The 22,783-nt window shown below is 42.3% G+C and overlaps 1 protein-coding gene across 1 annotated transcript in view; it reads right to left on the bottom strand.

Annotated features, from left to right (window-relative positions):
* Nucleotides 1–22,783, bottom strand: part of LOC126484682 (meiotic recombination protein SPO11) — a 255,803-nt gene that overhangs the window by 63,788 nt on the left and 169,232 nt on the right. Inside the window, exons 6-7 of the mRNA XM_050108276.1 lie at nt 13,879–14,027; nt 7,581–7,718 (exon numbers count right to left, since the gene is read on the bottom strand). Of these exons, the coding sequence (XP_049964233.1) occupies nt 7,581–7,718; nt 13,879–14,027 (287 nt within the window). The remainder of the gene's footprint in view (nt 1–7,580; nt 7,719–13,878; nt 14,028–22,783) is intronic.

Below are 22,783 nucleotides of genomic sequence, written 5' to 3'. Positions count from 1 at the left end.
AATCAGTGCCGTTTGTTGCATTGTAAAATGTTAATTACATACGGAGATATTCTAACCTAAAGTTGACGCTTGAGTACCACTCCTCCGCTGTTCGATCGTGTGTATCGGAGAGTACCGAATTACGTAGGGATCCAAAGGGAACGGTGATGGACCTTAGGTACAGAAGAGACTGAAACAGCACATTACGTCCACATGCTAACAGCTTTTTATTGGTCTTTTTCACTGACCGCACATGTACATTACCATGAGGGGTGAGGTACACGTACACACGTGGTTTCCGTTATCAATTACGGAGTGGAATAGAGTGTGTCCCGACATGTCAGGCCAATAGATGTTCAATGTGGTGGCCATCATTTGGTGCACACAATTGCAATGTCTGGCGTAATGAATGTCGTACACGCCGCAGTACAATTACACTAGCCCCTCTCCTCACGTTCGGTCTGTGGAATCGGTTCGTCAGTATTTGATGTGGTTTACGATATATATCCAGCGGTAACGTTAGGTGACTCACCCTGTATATTTTCATTACAAAAATTTATGAAGAAAATGCATATGAATTTCCTTCGTTACCAGCACTGGAGCTGCTGGTTTGCTCATCGGCATTTTCGGCAACGTATCTCTCTTCTTTATCAATTTCATCCTCTGATGTTACATTCAGGCAGAATGAGTAGCAGACATGGGCCATGTAAGGAATAATTTTTTGGGGTTCTTTAGCTTGTCGAGGCTAACTGTTGTTGCCTCTGTCTTTCACATAAACAGTTCAAAAGCATTTTTCAGTATTTCTTTATATCCTTCATTAGCAATCTGTTAATAAATTTTAAATTTATCACATATTTAGCATTACTTTGCCTAATTTTGAAATAAAGAAAAACATTAAAAATCTTCACTACAACACTGTATGTAGGCTCACTCCTTAATGAGCAGCAGCTGTCTTTCCCAGATACAGATTTTCTATATTACAATTTATACTAGATTAACCTCGTAGCTTTTGGATTATGGTTTACATAGCGGATGTTTTCCCCGCAGATTTGACTGTTCTTTTCAGACACTGTCTCACCTCCAGTCAGTTCCAGTGGGAGGATGAGTTTCAGGAGCAGGTTGATGGTGTGGCCATGGGTAACCCATTGAGTCCTACGATCGCCAATTTTTACATGGAAAAATTCGAACAATTAGCCCTGGAAAAAGAAATAAGAAACAATGTCGATGGTATCGATACGTGGATGATAAATTTATGCCGCACGGGATTAGCCAAGCGGTCATGGACTGTGCAGCTGGTTCCGGCGGAGGTTCGAGTCCTCCCTCGGGCATGGGTGTGTGTGTTTGTCCTTAGGATAATTTAGGTTAAGTAGTGTGTAAGCTTAGGGACTGATGACCTTAGCAGTTAAGTCCCATAAGATTTCACACATATTTGAACATTCTTTTTTTTGATGAATTTATGGTTTGGTCACATGGCAAAAAAGCTTTAGAGGAATTGCTTTGTTATTTAAATAGTACGAATCCTAAAATCCAGTTTACCATGTCTGGTACCGCGCGCCGCGGAATTTGAATCCGCGCCAGACGTCATGGACGTCGAAGACCGCTAGAGGTCTCTGCAACATCGCGCCGTAAGCTGTGGCGGCGCGCCTCCTGGCCCGCTTTTAGTGTGAGCGCGCCACCGTGGAACACGTGGTCCCAGCGGCCAATAGCGGTGTCCCCGATAGCATACTTAAGTGCCTGCCTCGCGCTCAGCCAGAAGTCTAACATCACGTGCGTCTCAGGACATATCGCCTCAGACAGCGTATTGACTTTTCGTGTTTCTATTCCAGTGGACGTGGTTGTCTGTTCCTGTAGTGTCGTAACGTCCTCCGTTGGTCGTGTCCGTCCTCTCCTGTTGTGTTGTTGTTCGCGGGCCGCTCCGCGGGTCCTGCCGCGCTTTCCGTCACTACTACCCGGCGACACACCACCATGGAAATGGAGAAAGACAGTGCAATATCCTTCTTCGATGTCTTTGTTATGCGACAGACTGATGGTAGCTTGAAACATAAAGTCTTTTGTAAGGTTACACATACCGACAGATACTTGCATAAGGATTGCAATCATCATCCACAACAGGAAAGAGGTGTAATTAAAAGTCTAGTGGACAGAGCTAAAAGGATTTTTGCGACGGAATACCTGGACGCCGAGTTAAAACAGCTAAAGCAAGATTTTGAGAAGAATGGGTACTCTAGTAAGGAAATAAACAGAGTTTTGGGACGGAATAACAAGAGGCCTAAGGACAAACATAGGACACAGCGATGGAAGAACACGGTTTCTCTGCCCTTCATCAAAAAAGTAACGGATCAAATCGGCTAGATTTTAAGGAAACATAACGTTCGACCAATTTTCAGACCAACTAAGAAAATAGACCAAGCACTTTGTTCCGTTAAGGATAAACGTCCGCTTCTGTCTGCAAGTGGTCTATACAACATTCCGTGTACATGTGGTAGGTCTACATTGGAACTACAAAGAGAAGTGTGAATACACGGTTGAAGGAACATAACAGTCTTTGCCGACTAAGGAAAACAGAAAGTCAGCCGTGGCGGAACATGCTCTGCAGTCGGGTGATCACGTAATTAAATTTTCGGAAACTGAAGTTTTATGTAATATGACGAACTATTATCCAAGACTATATAGAGAAACCGTCGAAATATATAAACATGGGGATAATTTTAACAGAAAAGAAGAATCTGTGAAACTCAACGATGTATGGACAGTGGCGCTACAGAACCGATGAGAAGTTTATATCTTTGACGTACTACGATCGATAGTTATATTTTATCCTTGACAAGGTTTATCTCTGCTATCATGAGAAATCCAGACCACGCCCACTTTCCACGGTATTTAGGAAGTTCTTCGACGTCCGACTCGTCAGTCAGCAAGACTCAGCACAACCAGCAGCACCTCCGAAGATGTCCAACGTAGCTTTGGACGAAACGTCAGGGACAGAAGAGTTCCGTGGACCACGGAAGAATTCTCAGAAACTGAATAATATAAATTGTTTCCATATGTAAAAAACGTAAATCTGTCATAATTCGAAGGTTAGTTTGAACACCATACTGGTTTTCTATAGTTAAGTCGGAATAAGTCGATCCCTGACAACTGCAGTGAGCTGGGCATAGTAGCTTCGCGCGCCTGCCTCAACCAATAACGTAACGCGATTTTGTAAACATCTCTATGGCAACACCTCAGCTTTGTAACAGCTCTGTGAACGGCTACTGTTTTCCCATGCAGTCGTTAGTGCTTCGCAGTTTAAAAGTAAGTAGCAACAGCGCTGCGAACTACCAGGGATCTACTTACGCTGTCTTGACTACGCGCATGATACCGTTGGAGGTGGTGTGCCTTTGCCTTCCTCCGATCTTTCAGCTGACTTACCCTGCCAATTATAGGAAGCCTACAGTTAAACGGTGCAACTCGGCTTATTTTCAGATTAACAAACTTTGCCAAACGTGAAAGATTGATTGAGAATCCAATTCCAGAACTGTTATTTCGTAATATGGCATTTAGCCGACTCACGCGGCACACTCATGTAAAATTAAAGAAAGGAAAAAGAGGACGCGATTAGATCACTATCTTCTTTTTCCATCATGTCTGAATAATATTCAAGAAATTTTTAATTTATCTAGATGATGAAGTCAGAATTGACCGTGGATTGAAGAGAGATAATCTCAAAAGGCTGCAGGTAATTGTGGTAGCTTGATTCAAATGGCTCTGAGCACTATGGGACTTAACATCTGAGGTCATCAGTCCTCTAGAACTTAGAACTACTTAAATCTAACTAACCTAAGGACATCACACACATCCATGCCCGAGGCAGGATTCGAACCTGCGACCGTAGAGGTCGCGCGGTTTCAGACTGAAGCGCCTAGATCCCCTCGGCCACCAGAGGCCGGCAATTGTGGTAGCATATTGTAGTTAGGCATCTGAAATACGCTTGTTTGTGTAGGCGCAAGAGAGTTTCTTTTGCCTTTTCCAGAAAGTTGTAACAGGCCGGCTAGTGTAAAAGGAACTGCAGACAATACAAGTGCTCCACGAATGCACACCAGACGAAAATTATACGTCGGATTACGCTTGGATACAAATCAAGAGATGGAGAAGAGCAGCGAAATTAAATACGGTCAGTGAATGAGTATGAAAAACACTCAATTTACTCGAAGCGTTTAGTGCATACAAGTCTCCCGAAAAGAGGAGCGATACTAATGGTGGGCATGGAATTCAACACATGAGCGCCATTCTACATGTAAAAAATGTGCAAATCATAATTAAAATAAGTGTCAGTTCGAAGAAGGACCACGTATTCGACAGTCCTTGCAGTAACATTAGGTGGAAGCTGTTAGCGTGTTGCTCCAAGTAACAGGGCCGCTCAATGAGCCTCGCTGCAGACGTACATCTCAAGACTATGACATTAATGGCGCTCTCCAGATAGTACTTACGACGTGACTCTGGGAAGCACTCAAAAGTGTTTTAACGATTTTGGTGGCTCCATAGATTCTGCGTGAAGTGTCATCATCTGTAATAAAGGCATGAAAAATGTCGAAAGAACTTATTGCTCATAAAAACGAGTTTCTCAGGATAGCCTCTTGCCATTACATTTCGAGAATTACATGCCATCACTGACTTTATGAACATACAAGATGGAAACCACTCACTGAGCGGTATAGAATGATCTTTCGACCGACAGAAAAGGTACTAATTTGAATACTTCACAATGCTTGCTCATAAAAAGCAGCCTCATGTATCTGCTTCATAGGTTTAAAGGAAGTAGAACGTAGCCGAAGAAGGGAAACATATACTAATTCAAATTACCAATACAGCAACATACCTGCAGCAGTCGACGTATTCCACTTACCTACAAAAACATTTACAGGAGCACAGTAATAGCATAAAAGCGTACTGCTGGTAATTTCCCAAGTAATTCGGGATATGTACGAATACCTCCTAATCCACAGGTAGTGGCACAATGAGTTCCACATGTCTGTGTCGAAGCTCTGCTTACAAAGAACTGATTTCACTTTCCCGTGAGACTTCCAGTTCTTCTGCTGAACCTGCAGTTGCAGTTGTACATCTACATCTAAATACATACTCCGCAATCTACCATACGGTGCGTGGCGGAGGGTACCTCGTACCACAACTAGCATCTTCCCCACTTCCAAACAGAACGAGGGAAAAATGACTGCCTATATGCCTCTGTACGAGCTCTAATCTCTCTTATCTTATCTTTGTGGTCTTTCCGCGAAATGTAAGTTGGCGGCAGTAAAATTGTACTGCAGTCAGCCTCAAATGTTGGTTCTCTAAATTTCCCCAGAAGCGATTCACGAAAAGAACGCCTCCTTTCCTCTAGAGACTCCCACCCGAGTTCCTGAAGCATTTCCGTAACACTCGCGTGATGATCAAACCTACCAGTAACAAATCTAGCAGCCCGCCTCTGAATTGCTTCTATGTCCTCCCTCAATCCGACCTGATAGGGATCCCAAACGCTGGAGCAGTACTCAAGAATAGGTCGATTGGTGTTTTATAAGCGATCTCTTTTACATATGAACCACATCTTCCCAAAATTCTACCAATGAACCGAAGGCGACTATCCGCCTTCCCTACAACTGCCATTACATGCATGTCCCACTTCATATCGCTCTGCAATGTTACGCCCAAATATTTAATCGACGTGACTGTATCAAGCGCTACACTACTAATGGAGTATTCAAACATTATAGGATTCTTTTTCCTATTCATCTGCATTAATTTACATTTATCTATATTTAGAGTTGGCTGCCATTCTTTACACCAATCACAAATCCTGTCCAAGTCATCTTGTATCCTCCTACAGTCACTCAACGACGACACCTTCCCGTACACCACAGCATCATCAGCAAACAGCCGCACATTGCTATCCACCCTATCCAAAAGATCATTTATGTAGATAGAAAACAACAGCGGACCTACCACACTTCCCTGGGGCACTCCAGATGATACCCTCACCTCCGACGACACCTTTCGTCTGTCGAAATTTCTATGTTCTTTTTGAACTGAGAGTGCAACAATCTCCGTTTTTCTCAGCGTCATCGAATTTTGTTATTAAGCCACTACGGCTATGTAAATGCAATTGTTTGTTTCTTGAAATGATCTCGCCGATATTTTGATATTTGCTTATTGCGTACTGCAATTTCATCCTCAATAAAACTGTTATAGATGGTGCAAATCTACAAAGCATACATCCGCCGAATACAGCATTAACACTTTAATTAACGGTTTATTGATACTCGTTAGTTACACACTTTCAGATTACTGATACTCGTTAGTTACACGCTTTGCATGATAACGTTTGTTTTATGATGGAATAAGAAATAATACTGAGACTAAAGATTCGCTACGCCGTAAGTACCGTAATTGCGAAGTAGCCATTTAAATACGATAATGATTTGTTACGTTTTCAAATTCCTGGTTTGTTCTACCTTTTACACTTCTACTATTGTGACTGGGTACAGGCTGGTGTAATTAATTCACGTGTTCACGTACTAGGGGTAGCAGCTCCGTTACAGTCGTTCGGTCGTACTTGTCCTATGTCGAAAGAACATAACTTCAGTTCAGTGTTGTAGCAAGTATCAATAAACTGTCAATTACAGTACGGGTTAATGTTGTGTTTGGCGGTCGTATGTCATCTGGGCTATATAGCCCATAATAGGATGAAATTGTACGACTCAGCCAATGAATAAATTCAAAATATCGGCAAGTTTTATTCAAGTAACGAAAAATTACATTTATTAACCTCCAGAGATTCAGCTGATACTCCAACATAGGTACAAAATGTTACATCGAAAAGAAGACGCGATATAACTTCAGCAAGGTTTTGAAGGACCAGCCCCTAGTTATCTGAAAGTAGGAATATGAAGTAAAGTTTCGTGCACAATTACTAGAATTATGACAACAATTTTAAAGAAGCTTATAGTTGCGCTGTGAATTAATAATTTGATGAAGCGTGCATAAAATGCGGTGCCAGTACATATGGATACCAACCGTGTGCTATATAAAACGCGCGAGGCAGCTACTAAGTGGAAATCTCTGGTGGTGCACTCATCTGCGACTTATTACAGAGCCAAGCTGTAGATGCACATCAGCTCGATGTGAGAATGGAAGCAGTACACGCACGTGATCTTCACTCGAGACTTGCCGAAGAGCCAAAACAGTAAACCCACATGATTTCGGTAGGACGCTAATCATTAGAGATACAAAGAAGTAGATGCACAAGATTTCGATATGAGACCTATCAGAGAGACAATGCAGTAGACACACATAATCACATAACAGACACACATGATATCGATATGAGGCCTACCAGAGAGTCCGTACACTAGACAGACGTAATCTCAATGTGAATCTTATCAGACAGCCGAAGGAGTTGCCACACATAATTTCCATACGAGACCCACCTGCGAGTCAATGCAGTAGACATACATAACCTTGATATGAGACTTACGAGACAGCCGAAGAGGTAGACGCACTTGACTTCGATACGAGATCTAGCAGTGAGTAAACGCAGTAGACGCAGATAATCTCGATGTGCGACTTACCAGAGAGCCGAAGCGGTAGACGCACATGATCTCGATGCCGTACGGGTCGGCATCCACGAGTGCCAGCACGGGGAGCCTCAGGGAGTCCCACAGTCGGCGCAGAAACAGGCGAGCGTTCACGTCGGGGAAGCCCTTGCCCTTCGGGACAGGAAATGGACACATGTGATTATCACAATAATGCAGATATCTACAAGAGTCTTATGCTTTACCATATAGATAAGAAATCGTTTTATTGCAACAACAGGGTGAATATTTCTTACAGAAGGCCATAAATAAAATATATGCTAATTGACAAAAAATTTATACCAGAAGGACAATATTCTCATTAATTCGTAACTTAGCATAAAACAAAGCTCTCTCTCTCTCTCCCTCTCTATCTCTCGCTCTCTCTCTCTCTCTCTCTCTCTCTCTCTGTGTGTGTGTGTGTGTGTGTGTGTGTCTCATCATCCTCCCTCCCTCCCTCCCACCCTCTCTCCGTCTCTCCCTCCCTCTCTCCGTCTCTTCCTCCCTCCCTCTCTCCGTCTCACTCTACTCTTACCCTCCAGAGCTCCCATGATCTCTCAGCCAGCAGTAAAAAAAAGGAAGCTAGACCATTCGCAGTGCACAACAGGATAGGTTACGTGCATTACGATGTAGGTTACTTGCATTACAATGTTTAAATGTGATCTATCAAGTGCAAACCTGTACTATGGGCATTCTATACATACAGAATAACACATGGATACGTGAAGAGGAAATAAAAATGAATGTAAGTGTAGCAAACACAACAGTGTATTTGTAAGTAGTTAGATAACGTAAATGATGAGCCTAGAATCATTACAAATGTCCCACAAAATTATCTGTAGTTAAACAATTTGCTTTATATTACTAATGATATCCAACATGAATAAGCGAAACAAGTTTGGTGCACACAAATAAGGCATTCAGTTGCAAAAGACGAATTATTTTCTTATCTACACTACTGGCTATTAAAATCGCTACACCATGAAGAAATGCAGATGATAAACGGGTATTCATTGGTCAGATATATTATACTAGAACTGACATATGATTACATTTTCGCGCAGTTTGGGTGCATAGATCCTGAGAAATCAGTACCCAGAACAACCATCTTTGGCCGTAATAACGGCCTTGATACGCCTGGGCATTGAGTCAAACAGAGCTTGGATGGCGTGTGCAGGCACAGCTGCCCATACAGCTTCAACACGATACCACAGTTCATCAAGAGTAGTGACTGGCGTATTGTGACGAGCCAGTTGCTCGGCCACCATTGACCAGACGTTTTCAATTGGTGAGATATCTGGAGAATGTGCTGGCCAGGGCAGCAGTCTAACATTTTCTGTATCCAGAAAGGCCCGTACAGGACCTGCAACATGCGGTCGTGCATTATCCTGTTGAAATGTAGGGTTTCGCAGAGATCGAATGAAGAATAGAGCCATGGGTCGTAACACATCTGAAATGTAACGTCCAGTGTTCGAAGTGCCGTCAATGCGAACAAGAGGTGACCGAGACGTGTAACCAGTGGCACCCCATACCGTCACGCCGGGTGATACGCCAGTATGGCGATGACGAATACACGTTTTCAATGTGCGTTCACCGACATGTCGCCAAACACGGATGCGACCATCGTTATGCTGTAAACAGTACCTGTATTCATCCGAAAAAAATTACGTTTTGCCATTCGTGCACCCAGGTTAGTCGTTGAGTACACCATGGCAGGCACGCCTGTCTGTGATGCAGCGTCAAGGGTAACCGCAGCCATGGTCTACGAGCTGATAGTCCATGCTGCTGCAAACGTCGTCGAACTGTTCGTGCAGATGGTTGTTGATGCGGATAAGATGCCTGTCATCTCGACTGTTAGTGACACGAGGCCGTTGGGATCCAGCACGGCGTTCCGTATAACCCTCCTGAATCCACCGATTCCATATTCTGTTAACAGTCATTGGATCTGGACCAACACGAGCAGCAATGTCGCGATACGATAAACCGCAATCGCGGTAGGCTACAATTCTACCTTTATCAAAGTCGGGAACGTGATGGTACGCATTTCCCGTCCTTACACGAGGCATCACAACGACGTTTCACCAGGCAACGCCAGTAAACTGCTGTTTGTGTATGAGAAAACGGTTGGAAACTTTCCTCACGTCAGCACGTTGTGGGTGTCGCCACCGGCGCCAACCTTGTGTGAATGCTCTGAAAAGCTAATCATTTCAATATCACAGCATATTCATCCTGTCGGTTAAATTTCGCGTCTGTAGCACGTCATCTTCGTGGTGTAGCAATTTTAATGGCCAGTAGTGCATATGATAACTGTTGTTGCAAGCGAGGAAAATGCTGCAAATATTAACAGTAATAACAGCTACAACAGTGCATTGCTAAATCTTGCAGACTTCTATGATACGGGAGAAAATGTTTTGAAGTAACGTGACCTTTCGTCCATATGACTCTAGTAATGCAGTTGTTCTAAATTTGACCTTAAGTAGAACAACAGGAAATAACACAGTCGAACCTATAGCTAAATACTCTATTGTGGCAGAAGCAGATATGAAACTGAATTTCATGGACACCACAGGACAGAAAATCAACATTAAACCTAATTTTGGAATATACCGGAATGCAGGACACCCACAACTACTTTTACAACAATTAAAAACCGGCCCAGCCGCCTATGGCACACAAACATTCAGCTTTTAGCTATATGCTACAAAGACTTAACAGAACCTCACAAGACAGCCAGACGTAACGGGTACAACACACAAAAATAAAGGAACTAAAAAACAAAACAGAAATGGAAATGAGGACAGTACAAGCCATGGATAAACTACAAATCACAACAACGCGCGGTAGTATCTCATCACGCTGGGTTCGACGTAACGCTATCAGCCTAGGGTAATTAATGTTATATTTTATCTTTATTTATTTTTCTGTGCTGGTTTTTCAGCTTTACATCTGTTAACTTGCTTGACTCATTTGCTACCAATACCGCCGTCACCGTCCAGAGACCATAAATTCATAAGAACGTTGAACCTCAGTGAAATTATTGTGATCAGACTCTGCTATTTCTAAGAACAAGAAATTATATTATTAAATCTATGTTATGAGAGCTGGGTTTTTCTTTTCAATTAATTAAACTCAAACCTATACTATTGTAGCTGAGAGCTACGCAGTTTTTCACATTCCGTCGTTTCGGATAAAACAGTGATTTGCCTGTGTTAACACATATAGGTAAAATCTGATGAATGGATGTGACTTTATAAATACATTCTTTTTCCCGGAAACAAGACCGTCCTAAGACGAATGTTATATGGCACTTACTAACACACAGTAAAAAAAAGTTTACAAAGTACGTGTTACATAGTGAAGAAACCAGGACTGCGAATACCTTTACGCTCAAACAACAGGCACAAAACATTTTAGCACTAACAACACCTCCACAGAGAAATTAAAAAAACTGGTCTCTATCAGTTACGTTGTACTTCATGCCAAGCTTTTCACCTAGGACAAACTGTGTGGTGTCAGTTCAGCATTCAGCACACCACCGGACTCCAGTGACCTTTACACTGAATCATGTGGAATGAAAAAGCAAAGTCGAGCAACGGATGACTAACTGACTATCTGAATTAACCAGGGGTGGCCCAATTGAACATGAAATGTCGGTACCACGATTCACATAGAAATAGTTATTAGGCTGTCCAAAAGCTACTAAATGAAACCACTATAACAATCCGATTTATTATCAGATACATTGAAATGATTCCAGCCGCAGAATGAGCAATACAAACAATTATAAACGAGAACAAGACATGTACGAAAGGCCATGGCACAGGTGGGTGAGCTTGAGATAGAATGATACGAAACTGGTATCCATGAAAATCTCCAATGATTGCTGAATAAGTTGATAGCCTACAGAAAAGATGCAAAAAAAGTACAAGAAGCACCAATTCTCTCGTCTAAGTGCATAATCAGTGCACCTAGCTGGCTATGGCTTAGTTCACAGAAACGAAACTTTGACTTGAAACTAACTTTCCAGTCTCCTCATCAAGACGTACGCAACGGCTCGTGCTTTCCTGTCTGCTAATACTCAGGTGCAGAGAATGACTACAGTAGTAGCTGCTGATAATGCTCAGTTCAGCCCCGGCAACTGTGATCAGCTCTACAGTGAAAACATCTCTGTTTTACCCTGACACCCTGCATCGTAGAAGTGGGCTGTTTCGTGCTCTAATACAGTGTTTACTCCAACAAGTCCCGAGACGAAGTGTCTTTCACCACTCCTCCACAAAATCTAGCTGGTTCTGCCAGCGCCGGAATCGAGGTTCCAGTCGCATTACACATTCTTAGTTTTGACCAATGAAAAGTTTATAACAATCTCCCTTTTCCTAAAGAAACTGACGTGGTTAACCAATACTGCTCATTTCTCTCATAGAGGGGGGCAGAAGAAAGATGATACAAAAAGTGTGTTTTTCACATTTCTACCGATCAAAACTGCTGCACGCTAACACTCACTAGTTCTCATCACTGCTACCAAAATACTCGTATAAAAGACGAGGATGTACACGTAACATACCCTGACTCCCATGTGTGAACATAAGCACCGACACGTGGGCAAGAGATTAGTGTGGCATTTGTGTCTTTCCGACAAGTATGTGGGAAATGGGGAAAAGGGAACTATGGCGATGTTATTACCAAATCGCCCACACAGGACCAATGTGCTGTTATTCTGTTCTTGGCTGCTAAAGGACAAATACCGGTAGACATCCATCGGTGAACGAGGAATGTGTACAATGAAGGCGAAACGTCCAGGAAAACTGCTATAAGGGGCACTGTTGCTTCACGATAACGCATGTCCCCATATCGCATGTCATAACTGGGAAGTTACACCAACTGAAGACACTCGAGCAGCTGCCCTTTAGTCCTGATATTTCTCCATGCGATTATCACGCCTTTGGTATCTTAAAAGAGACCATGATGGGTCGTCAATTCTTGCTGGACAAGAATGTGAAGCAGGCAGTTCCGGATTTCTTCACACAGCAGGACGTGGTGTTTTACCAAACCGGTACCTTCAACCTGATGCATCTTGGGGTGATTGCTCCAATGCTCAGGGCAATTTTGCATGAATGGCAGCCTATTCTGGACCGTAGTGCCTTCGAATGGAAACTTTTTGATCGTCTCTTAGGAGTCAATCATGGACTTCCTTACAAAATTTAAACATCTACACTTGTGATCTCCTTCCGCCCCCAGTGGCTGTCTCCCACGGCAAGTGCGTCATGCTTTTTTTTCCTGCCGTCACAGATTTTATCTTCTCTAAAGAGCATTCTTTAAGCATCTCACTTTCTAAAAGTTTACAACATCCTCTGCACTCCCTTTTGGACGGCCGCCCCTCGGAGATCTCCTTGATTTTACATATATTTTCGAAAAAAATAGCGTCTGTCGTCAGCCTGTAGCTGGGTGACTCCTGCCTTTCAGCAAAAACATTTCTGTTATCCACCTGCCGCGCCATTCCTCGGTGCTCTAGTCTGTTTTCATAAACGTCTGGCCCTCTCAAGTTGCAGAAAAACACAAGAAGAACTCACCACCCCACACAGTTAAAGAAAAGACTACTACTCTTATCTGCACTCACTGGTATTAGATTTAATTGGTTGCATACTTCCAAGCAGCGTTAAAAATTTAAACAGACTGGGATAATGACTTATTTATCTGTATACGGAGTAGTTTTGGAAAAACTGGCCCATAAGGAAACAGGCAGGAATTTTAACTAGGTATTAGAGCACCTCATATATATATATATATATATATATATATATATATATATATATATATATATATATATATATATATAAGAAGTGATTGTATACATTCTAGTTTTGCAGATCACCCTACAGAGGAAAACCATCTCTAAACTTGAAGGCCCTCAGAGAAAGCAATAGATCCTATCAAAAACTCAAAATAGTAGGACACTTATGTAGAAAAAAAGCAATAATACAAGGGAAAAAATTTTGAAGCAATACCCAACACTGTTAACAAAGTACTTTTTGCCAGACCGACTGATTTACTTAAAGACATTTCCTTAAAGAAAACAAGTTATATACTGCGTTTAGAGCTTTGGACTCGATTTTTTCAAAAACGGAAGCGCCTTGACTTAATCCCTTTCACACGAGTCACTTTCGAGTGACCCCCGACTAGCACGCCGAAACTCTTCAAAATGGGAGGTCCGCGGTCTCTGACCTCTCCTTACTCTGTTGACAGTCACGACGTACAGTAAGTTACAGCCGATACAGTCATGTGGCGAGCGGCTACTGACCGTGAGGAGGATGCAGGGGCCCAGCGTCTGCTGCACGCCCTGGTCCAGCAGCTTCTGGAAGACGGCGTCCTTCTCCACCAGCAGCACCAGGCGCGCAGAGTCTGCTCGCAGCTCCCTGATGCCCGCCACGTCCTGAGGCACCAGCTGACCTGCAAGCGCGATGCACCACGGCTTCCATGCGCACATAATGTACGGGGCCAATACAGAAAGGAGTAGAGAACTTCATTTTTTATAAGATATACAGAATTATTCGTAAGTACTTCTGGAATTTCAGAAGACAACTGCGCGAACACTATGAGACATACAGAAAATAGATATATAACTGTGCGTAGAGCACCTCTCCAAGTTCGTAACTCACATTACAGGTTCTCAACTGGGCACCGTTTGTGAGGCAACAAAGTCTATATGTGTGTGCAATTCACTGTTGTCACTAACACGGTTTGAGCAAAAATCCGTCACACCAGCTCACGTTGCAGATTCGTTCTTTTGGTTGCCTGTTTGCCGACGCGAACTAATTCGATGCACCAGTATGTAGCAGGTGATATGTCTACATGTTCCGACATGCATATCTCCAAAGCAATTACGCTACGGCACATTTTACGAATCTAAATTTGGAGAGATACGCTATCCACTGATATGTGTCTATTTTCTGTATTTCTTGTAGTTTTCGTGCAGCCGTTTTCTGAAGCCCCAGAGGTACTTATTAATAATCCTGTACTGTACTTATTAATAATCCTGTACACAATATTTCAATTACGAATACAAAAAGTACGTCTTCATATTTCATGACAATTTTCGAAGGAGAATCCTATTTTCGGGTCCGTAGCTGATAAAATATTTTCCAAACTCCAGCGTGCTGGCAAATGTGGGTCAGAAAATCATTTTAGATTGTGATGCAAAAAGAGACAGCCGTAGTTGCAACTAGAATGTACCTTTATTTCGTCGGTGACCGGAAATTTTACTTGGCAAACACTGGTTGGTTTGAGAATGGGTATAGCGCGAAACCGATCACCGACTAAATAAATCTCCATTTTAGTTGCAACTCTGGCTGTCTCTTTTTGCATAACGATAAAATATTTGTTTTGGAAATAGAAGTTACACTGTTACTCTTTATTTTTAATGGGTTTGCCCCACTAAAGACCACCTCAAGTAACTTCCGTATTCTTTCTTTTCTCCTTTCTTTCTTTCCACTAATTTTTCATTCTTTCACTATGTTTTTCTCTTCTTTCTTCTGTCTATATTGCACCTGTGCTTTCCTTTGTTTTCTCCTGGAAGCCCTTGAAAACTTTTACTTTTGCTCTGGGCCTTTCTCCTATTACTTCCTGCATTATTTCCATTTCCCTAAGGTGTGCTTTAACTTCTTTTATCCACGCCATTCATGTTGTGGGGTTTCTATCAAAGAAGTTGAAAATTATTTTTGTTATTTTGCCTTCATCTAAATTTTTTAGGTGTCCATAGAATGCAACTTATCTCTTCCTCGTAGTGTCTAATATTAGCTCTATTGTTTCATAAACTTCTTTGTTACTTCATAACTTTCATTTCCCATTCTCACATTTTGGTCCCAAGATTTTCCTGGTCATTTTCCTTTCCTTCTTTTCTGTTTCACCTGACTGTTTGGTTGTATTTAACGAAAGGCCTCCTGGTGCATAAAGGCATTCCGGTTTAATGACAGTATCGCAGTGTCGAAGTTTTGCAACTATGGATATAGATTTTGCGGGATCCTGCCCATTCGTCTAACATAGGGTGCCCAAGAAACTGTTTTCGCGGATAGCTAGACAACATTCAGGCAAATATTATTAATGGAGTTTATTACAGTAAACTGAATTGACAATACTTAACTTTGCCTTTTTACAATGATGGGTCGCAAGCAATTGGCCACATGCAAGTAATCGATTACCTTCGATATATACAATGTCCATGCAAGCGATTAATATAGATCATAAGTCACGACTAAAGAGTTAGGATGACAGCTCGTCTTCTAGTGCAGCCGAGGCTATCTGGAGTGGCTTTTTTTTTTTTACTTTATTGTTATTTTAAACCCTGTACAACAGGCAGGCTGTCAGCAGCACACTACGCTGCTCTTCAGCCATAGAATATACAAGCAGAAAAAACAGGAGAAGACACATAAGTTACAGAATGTTCTGGAGTGGCGCTTATATTCTCTTCTTATAGGTGCCGCTCCTGTCGTGGTGTCATCCTAGTCGGCGTTCTATTGGCTGACGTCGTCTCACAGCCTTCTCTGCTGTATCGTTTCGGGCCGATGTGCCGGCGCTTGATGTTACGCCGCAACACATTTCTTGTTACACAGGTTTCTGTTAGTCGGAAAGCCAACTCCATTTTCCTTGCGCTTGCTAGGTTAGCTTCTTTGTCTAACGCGTTTTACTGTATTATTACACTAAGATATTTACATTTTTGTAGCCGTTTTTATTCCACCATAACCAGTTTCCATATATTTCGGTGCCTCATTCACATATGTCATGTAGTCCGTTTTTTCAGAAGATATATGTAGGCCCACTTTTGAAGCTGTCGCTTGTAGGAGATTTATCTGCATTGTTGCATCTACTACACATGCAGCAAAGATGGCAAGATCATCTGTAAAATCCAGACAATCAGAATTTAGATTATCTCCTTTTCTCCCAATTGTGATTCTTATAATTCCTTCTTCTTCTGTTGTTTTCCTTCATTTCCTGATTATCTTTCTTAGGACACAATTGAACAACATACGCTAGTTTTGATCACGAAAGTCGTGGAGGTTTCGCCTAAAAATTTAATTTTGCATTTTTAGTTGTTAGTGTGCCTTTCATGATTGCCACTGATACGTTGTCAGCTCCAAACTCTTTTATGATGTTGAATAATGTTTTCCTGTCAATTGAATCATTTGCTTTTCTGAAGTCTACGGAAGTTACATAAATGCTTTTAGATCTCATTCTTCTATATCTTATTGTGAATTTCATATTTAAAATTGATCCCACACAGGATCGTCCTGTTCTAAATCCTCCTTGCTACTCTCCCAATTGTTGTTACTCTTTACTGTTTCTATTTCACTATTAAAATTTTATTTCTTTGTTACTAGTTTCAGGTTGGCAACTCCATTCGCAAGTACTCTTTCTTGTAATTTGCAAAGCTGTCGAGCTTGAACCTCGGATCATCACTGGCCACAGTTGGACTAAAATTTTAGTCTGTCTTAGTTGATATCACAGCGGCCCTGTTCAGGTGTTTCCAATACTTTTAATGTCGTGATGAAATCATTCAAATTTTTCCTCAGTGACGTCACCCAAATTTTCAGACAAAAAAAGGACAAAACAATAATAGTTGAGGTATGCATAAAGACGCCACAAGCAGAAGATGAAGAAATAAACTGAGTATATGAGTGTATTGAACAGGTAACTCAGTACATAAAGGGAGATGAAAATCTAATAGTCATTGGTCACTGGAATATTACGGGAAGGATAAGAAGACCACGTTATGGGTTCCGCAGTAGGACCCAGAGAGGAAAAAGACTTCTTGCTTATGTGATAAATGCCAGCTAGTGATAGCAAATACATTGTACAAGAATCACAAGACAGGGTATACCGGTGCAAGATCTGGAGATATGTGAAGATATCAGCAGGATGACATCACTGTGACACACATATTGTGAAATCAGATATTGGATTGTAAGGCTTACACGTAAGCAGATATAGACTCCCATAACAATTTACTGACGATAATGAGTAAGCTGAAGGTTAAAGAGAATCATCAAATAAACCGAACGTGTAAAGAAGTGGTATAAAGAAGTGCTAAGCAATGATGTCCCCCGGCCATGAGCCATGGACCTTGCCGTTCGTGGGGAGGCTTGCGTGCCTCAGCGATACAGATAGCCGTACCGTAGATGCAACCACAACGGAGGGGTATCTGTTGAGAGGCCAGACAAACGTGTGGTTCCTGAAGAGGGGCAGCAGCCTTTTCAGTAGTTGCAAGGGCAACAGTCTGGGTAATTGACTGATCTGGCCTTGTAACAGTAACCAAAACAGCATTTCTGTGCTGGTACTGCGAACGGCTGAAAGCAAGGGGAAACTACATCCGTAATTTTTCCCGAGGGCATGCAGCTTTACTGTATGGTTAAATGATGATGGCGTCCTCTTGGGTAAAATATTCCGGAGGTAAAATAGTCCCCCATTCGGATCTCCGGGCGGGAACTAATCAGGAGGACGTTGTTATCAGGAGAAAGAAAATTGGCGTTCTGCGCATAGGAGCGTGGAATGTCAGATCCCTTAATCGGGCAGGTAGGTAAGAAAATTTAAAAAGGGAAATGGATAGGTTTAAGTTAGATATAGTGGAAATTAGCGAAGTTCGGTGGCAGGAGGAATAAGAGTTTTGGTCAGGTGAATACAGGGTTATAAATACGAAATCAAATAGGGGTAATGCAGGAGTAGGTTTAATAATGAATAAAAAAATAGGAATGCGGGTAAGCTACTACAAACAGCATAGTGAACGCATTATTGTGGCCAAGATACATACGAAGACCACGCCTACCACAGTAGAACAAGTTTATATGCCAACTAGCTCCGCAGATGAAGAAGATATTGATGAAATGTATGATGAGATAAAAGAAATTATTCAGGCAGTGAAGGGAGACGAAAATTTAATAGTCATGGGTGACTGGAATTCGATAGTAGGAAAAGACAGAGAAGGAGACGTAGTAGGTGAATATGGATTGGAGGGGAGAAATGAAAGAGGAAGCCGCCCGGTAGAATTTTGCACAAGACAATAACTTAATCATAGCTAAGAAGGTTTTATACATGGAAGAAGCCTGGAGATACTAGAAGGTATCAGATAGATAATATAATGGTAAGACAGAGATTTAGGAACCAGGTTTTAAATTTTAAGACATTTCCAGGGGCAGATGTGGACTCTGACCACAATCTATTAGTTACGAACTGTAGATTAAAACTGAAGAAACAGCAAAAAGGTGGGCATTTCAAGAGATGAGACCTGGATAAACTGAAAGTACCAGAGGTTGTAGAGAGCTTCAGGGAAAGCATTAGGGGACGATTGACAAGAATGGGGGACAGAAATACAGTAGAAGAAGAATGGGTAACTTTGAGAGACGAAATAGTGAAGATAGCAGAGGATCAAGTAGGTAAAAAGACGTGGGCTATTAGAAATCATCGGGTAACAGAAGAGATATTGAATTTAATTGATGAAAGGAGAAAATATAAAAATGCAGTAAATGAAGCAGGCAAAAAGGAATACAAACGACTCAAAAATGAGATCGACAGAAGTGCAAAATGGCTAAGCAGGGATGGCTAGAGGACAAATGCAAGGATTTAGAGGCTGATCTCACTGCGGGTAAGATAGATACTGCCTACAGGAAAATGAAAGAGACCTTTGGAGAAAAGAGAGTCACATGTATGAATATGAAGAGCTCAGATGGAAACCCAGTTCTAAGCAAAGAAGAAAAAGCAGAACGGTGGAAGGAGTATATAGAGGGTCTTTACAAGGGCAATGTTCTTGAGGACAATATTATAGAAATAGAAGAGAATGTAGATGAAGATGAAATAGGATATATGGTACTGCGTGAAGAGTTTGACAGAGCACTGAAAGACCTAAGTCGAAACAAGGCCCTGGGAGCAGACAACATTCCATTAGAGCTACTGACAGCCTTGGGAGAGCCAGGCCTAATAAAACTCTACCATCTGGTGAGCAAGATGTATGAGACAGGCGAAATACCCTCAGACTTCAAGAAGAATATAATAATTCCAATCCCAAAGAAAGCGGGTGTTGACAGATGTGAAAATTACCGAACTATCAGTTTAATAAGTCACAGCTACAAAGTACTAACGCGAATTCTTTACAGACGAATGGAAAAACTGGTAGAAGCCGACCTCGGGGATGATCAGTTTGGATTCCGTAGAAATGCTGGAACACGTGAGGCAATACTCACCCTACGACTTATCTTAGAAGAAAGATTGAGGAAAGGCAAACCTACGTTTCTAGCATTTGTAGACTCAGAGAAAGCTTTTGAAAACGTTGACTGGAATACTCTCTTTCAAATTATGAAGGTGGCAGGGGTAAAATACAGGGGGCGAAAGGCTACTTACAATTTGTACAGAAACGAGATGGCAGTTATAAGAGTCGAGGGGCACGAAAGAAAGCAGTGGTTGGGAAGTGCGTGAGACAGGGCTGTAGCCTATCCCCAATGTTATTCAATGTGTATATTGACCAAGCAGTAAAGGAAACAAAAGAAAAATTCGGAGTTGGAATTAACATCAATGGAGAAGAAATAAAAACTTTGAGGTTCGCCGATGACATTGTAATTCTGCCAGAGACAGCAAAGGACCTGGAAGAGCAGCTGAACGGAATGGACCGTGTCTTGAAAGGAGGATATGAGATGAACATCAACAAAAGCAAAACGAGAATAATGGAATGTAGTCAAATTAAGTCGGGTGATGCTGAGGGAATTAGATTAGGAAATGAGACACTTAAAGTAGTAAAGGAGTTTCGCTATTTGGGGAGCAAAATAACTGATGATGGTCGAAGTAGAGGGGATATAAAATGTAGACTGGCAATGGCAAGGAAAGCATTTCTGAAGAAGAGAAATTTGTTAACATCGAGTATAGATGTGTCAGGAAGTCGTTTCTGAAAGTATTTGTATGGAGTGTAGCCATGTATGGAAGTGAAACATGGACGATACATAGTCTGGACAAGAAGAGAATAGAAGCTTTCAAAATGTGGTGCTACAGAAGGATGCTAAAGATTAGATGGGTAGATCACGTAACTAATGAGGAGGTATTGAATAGAATAGGAGAGAAGACGAGTTTGTGGCACAACTTGACTAGAGGAAGGGATCGGTTGGTAGGGCACGTTCTGAGGCATCAAGGGATCACCTAATTAGTATTGGAGGGTAAAAATCGTAGAGGTAGACCGAGGGATGAGTACACTAAACAGATTCAGAAGGATGTAGGTTGCAGCAGGTACTGGAAGATGAAGAAGCCTGCACAGGATAGAGTAGCATGGAGAGCTGCATCAAACCAGTCTCAGGACTGAAGACCACAACAACAACAAGCAATGATGGCGTGCATTTGAGGTTCTCTGAGGATGCGATAGTTAATACCGCTATACGAATTCGGTTGAAAAGGAATGGATGTTGCTAAAGGACAATCACAAAATTTAGATAGCTATAGGCACTTTTGGTAACAGAAGAAATACTTAAATTGATCGAAAAAATAGGGGAACGGATAGAGGCTACGGAACAGAGTTATATATGTGACTTACGAATGAAATCAACAGGAAGAGCGGGCAAGCTAAAGCGGATTGACTGTAGGAAAAATATGAAGATATCGAAAAGAAAATGGTCGTCGGAAGAACAGATGCAGAATATATAAAAGTGAGAATTACTTTCACTGGAATTAAAATCAGGAGTGTCATTACTAAGGGTAAAAAGGAGTTCCAGTGTTAGCGGTGGAGGAGAGATTGGAGAAGCGGAAAGAGTACACTGAAGCCCCTATGAGGGGGTATAACTGTCTGCTGACGCGACAGAATAAGAAATGGGTGTTAGGAAGACATGGGGTATCCTGTATTAGGACCAGGGTTTTGGAAGACTTGCGATTAAACAAGGTAGAAAGCATAGATATCATTCCTTCGGAATTTATAAAATCATTCATGGAAGTGGCAACCAAACGATTATTCACGTTAGCGTGTAGAATGTATGAGACTTGAACCAAATGTACCAACGGACTTTCAGAAGAATATCATCCACATGACCTTCAAAGAATGATAATTGCGAGAATTATCGTACTGCCAGTTTAACAATTCATGCATCCAAGTTACTGACAACAATAATATACTGCCGAAAAAAATTAGTACACCTGAAAACGACGTCGATTTTGATCCGGTGACGGCATATGCCACCTAGGGGATAGCAGATGTACTGATAATAGTTTCAACGTCGTCTGCAAACAGATAGCGTACTGGCACAGAGCGGCGTCTGTGTCTATCCTCTAATAGGGAATGCTCACAGCCAGGAGGCTCAGCGTGGCGAAAAAATATGAAGCAAGCGGGCAACCATGCCACTGAGACGCTCTCGTGCTTCCTACAGCCAACTGAGAGACTTTGAAAGGGGTCAAATCGAGGCCTTCCAAGTGTCGGGATGGTTCTTTGGGAGACCTGCCATAAAAGTTGTACGTGCTGCGTCAGTTGTGCAACGGTGCTGGCATCAGCGGTCACGTGAACATTCTCGCACCCGTAGACAAGGTTCTGGGCGTCCACGTAACACAGAAGCCCGCCAGAATCAGCAGTAAGGGCAGCAGTGGGAAAATGTAAATCGACCACAGCACAGATAAGAGGGCCTGCGAGCCCAGACTGTTGCGAACTTGTTGTTAGCAGTGGGACTACGGACATGCACATCTCTAGCCCGTCTGCCAATCACGGCGCAGCATCGTAGTGCACGGCTCGACTGGTGCCGTCAGAGGACCTTTGGAAAATGTAATGTCACACCGTGGTCTTCAGCGATAAGAGCAGATACTGCCTGCAAGCAAGTGATGGTCGTTTCGCATACAGTGTAGATATGGTGAGCTCTGTCTCGTAGACCGCATTTGTCCAAGCCACACTGGCCCACCCCAGGCTGTATGGTACGGGGTACTCTAAGCTACAACTCTCGTTCACCTTCGTTAGCTCTGGAGGAGACGCTACCAGCGCTCGGTACGTGCAGAATGTTGTTAGAGCCTTTGCGTTGCCGTTTTGCATTGTGATGTTCCAACAGCATAATGGTCGCTCACACGCTGGCAGTGAAGATCAACGTGCTCTCCAAGACGTACAGCAATTTCCCTTGTCAGCACGCTCTCCAGACTGTCTCCAATCGAGCATGTGTGGGATACGACGGGATGAGAAATGAGTCGTGGTACTCATCAACCAACAACTCTTA

The sequence above is a fragment of the Schistocerca serialis genome, chromosome 6, assembly GCF_023864345.2.
Source record: "Schistocerca serialis cubense isolate TAMUIC-IGC-003099 chromosome 6, iqSchSeri2.2, whole genome shotgun sequence".
NCBI classification, from domain to species: Eukaryota; Metazoa; Arthropoda; class Insecta; order Orthoptera; family Acrididae; genus Schistocerca; species Schistocerca serialis.
This window is presented reverse-complemented; position numbering and strand designations above follow the sequence as displayed.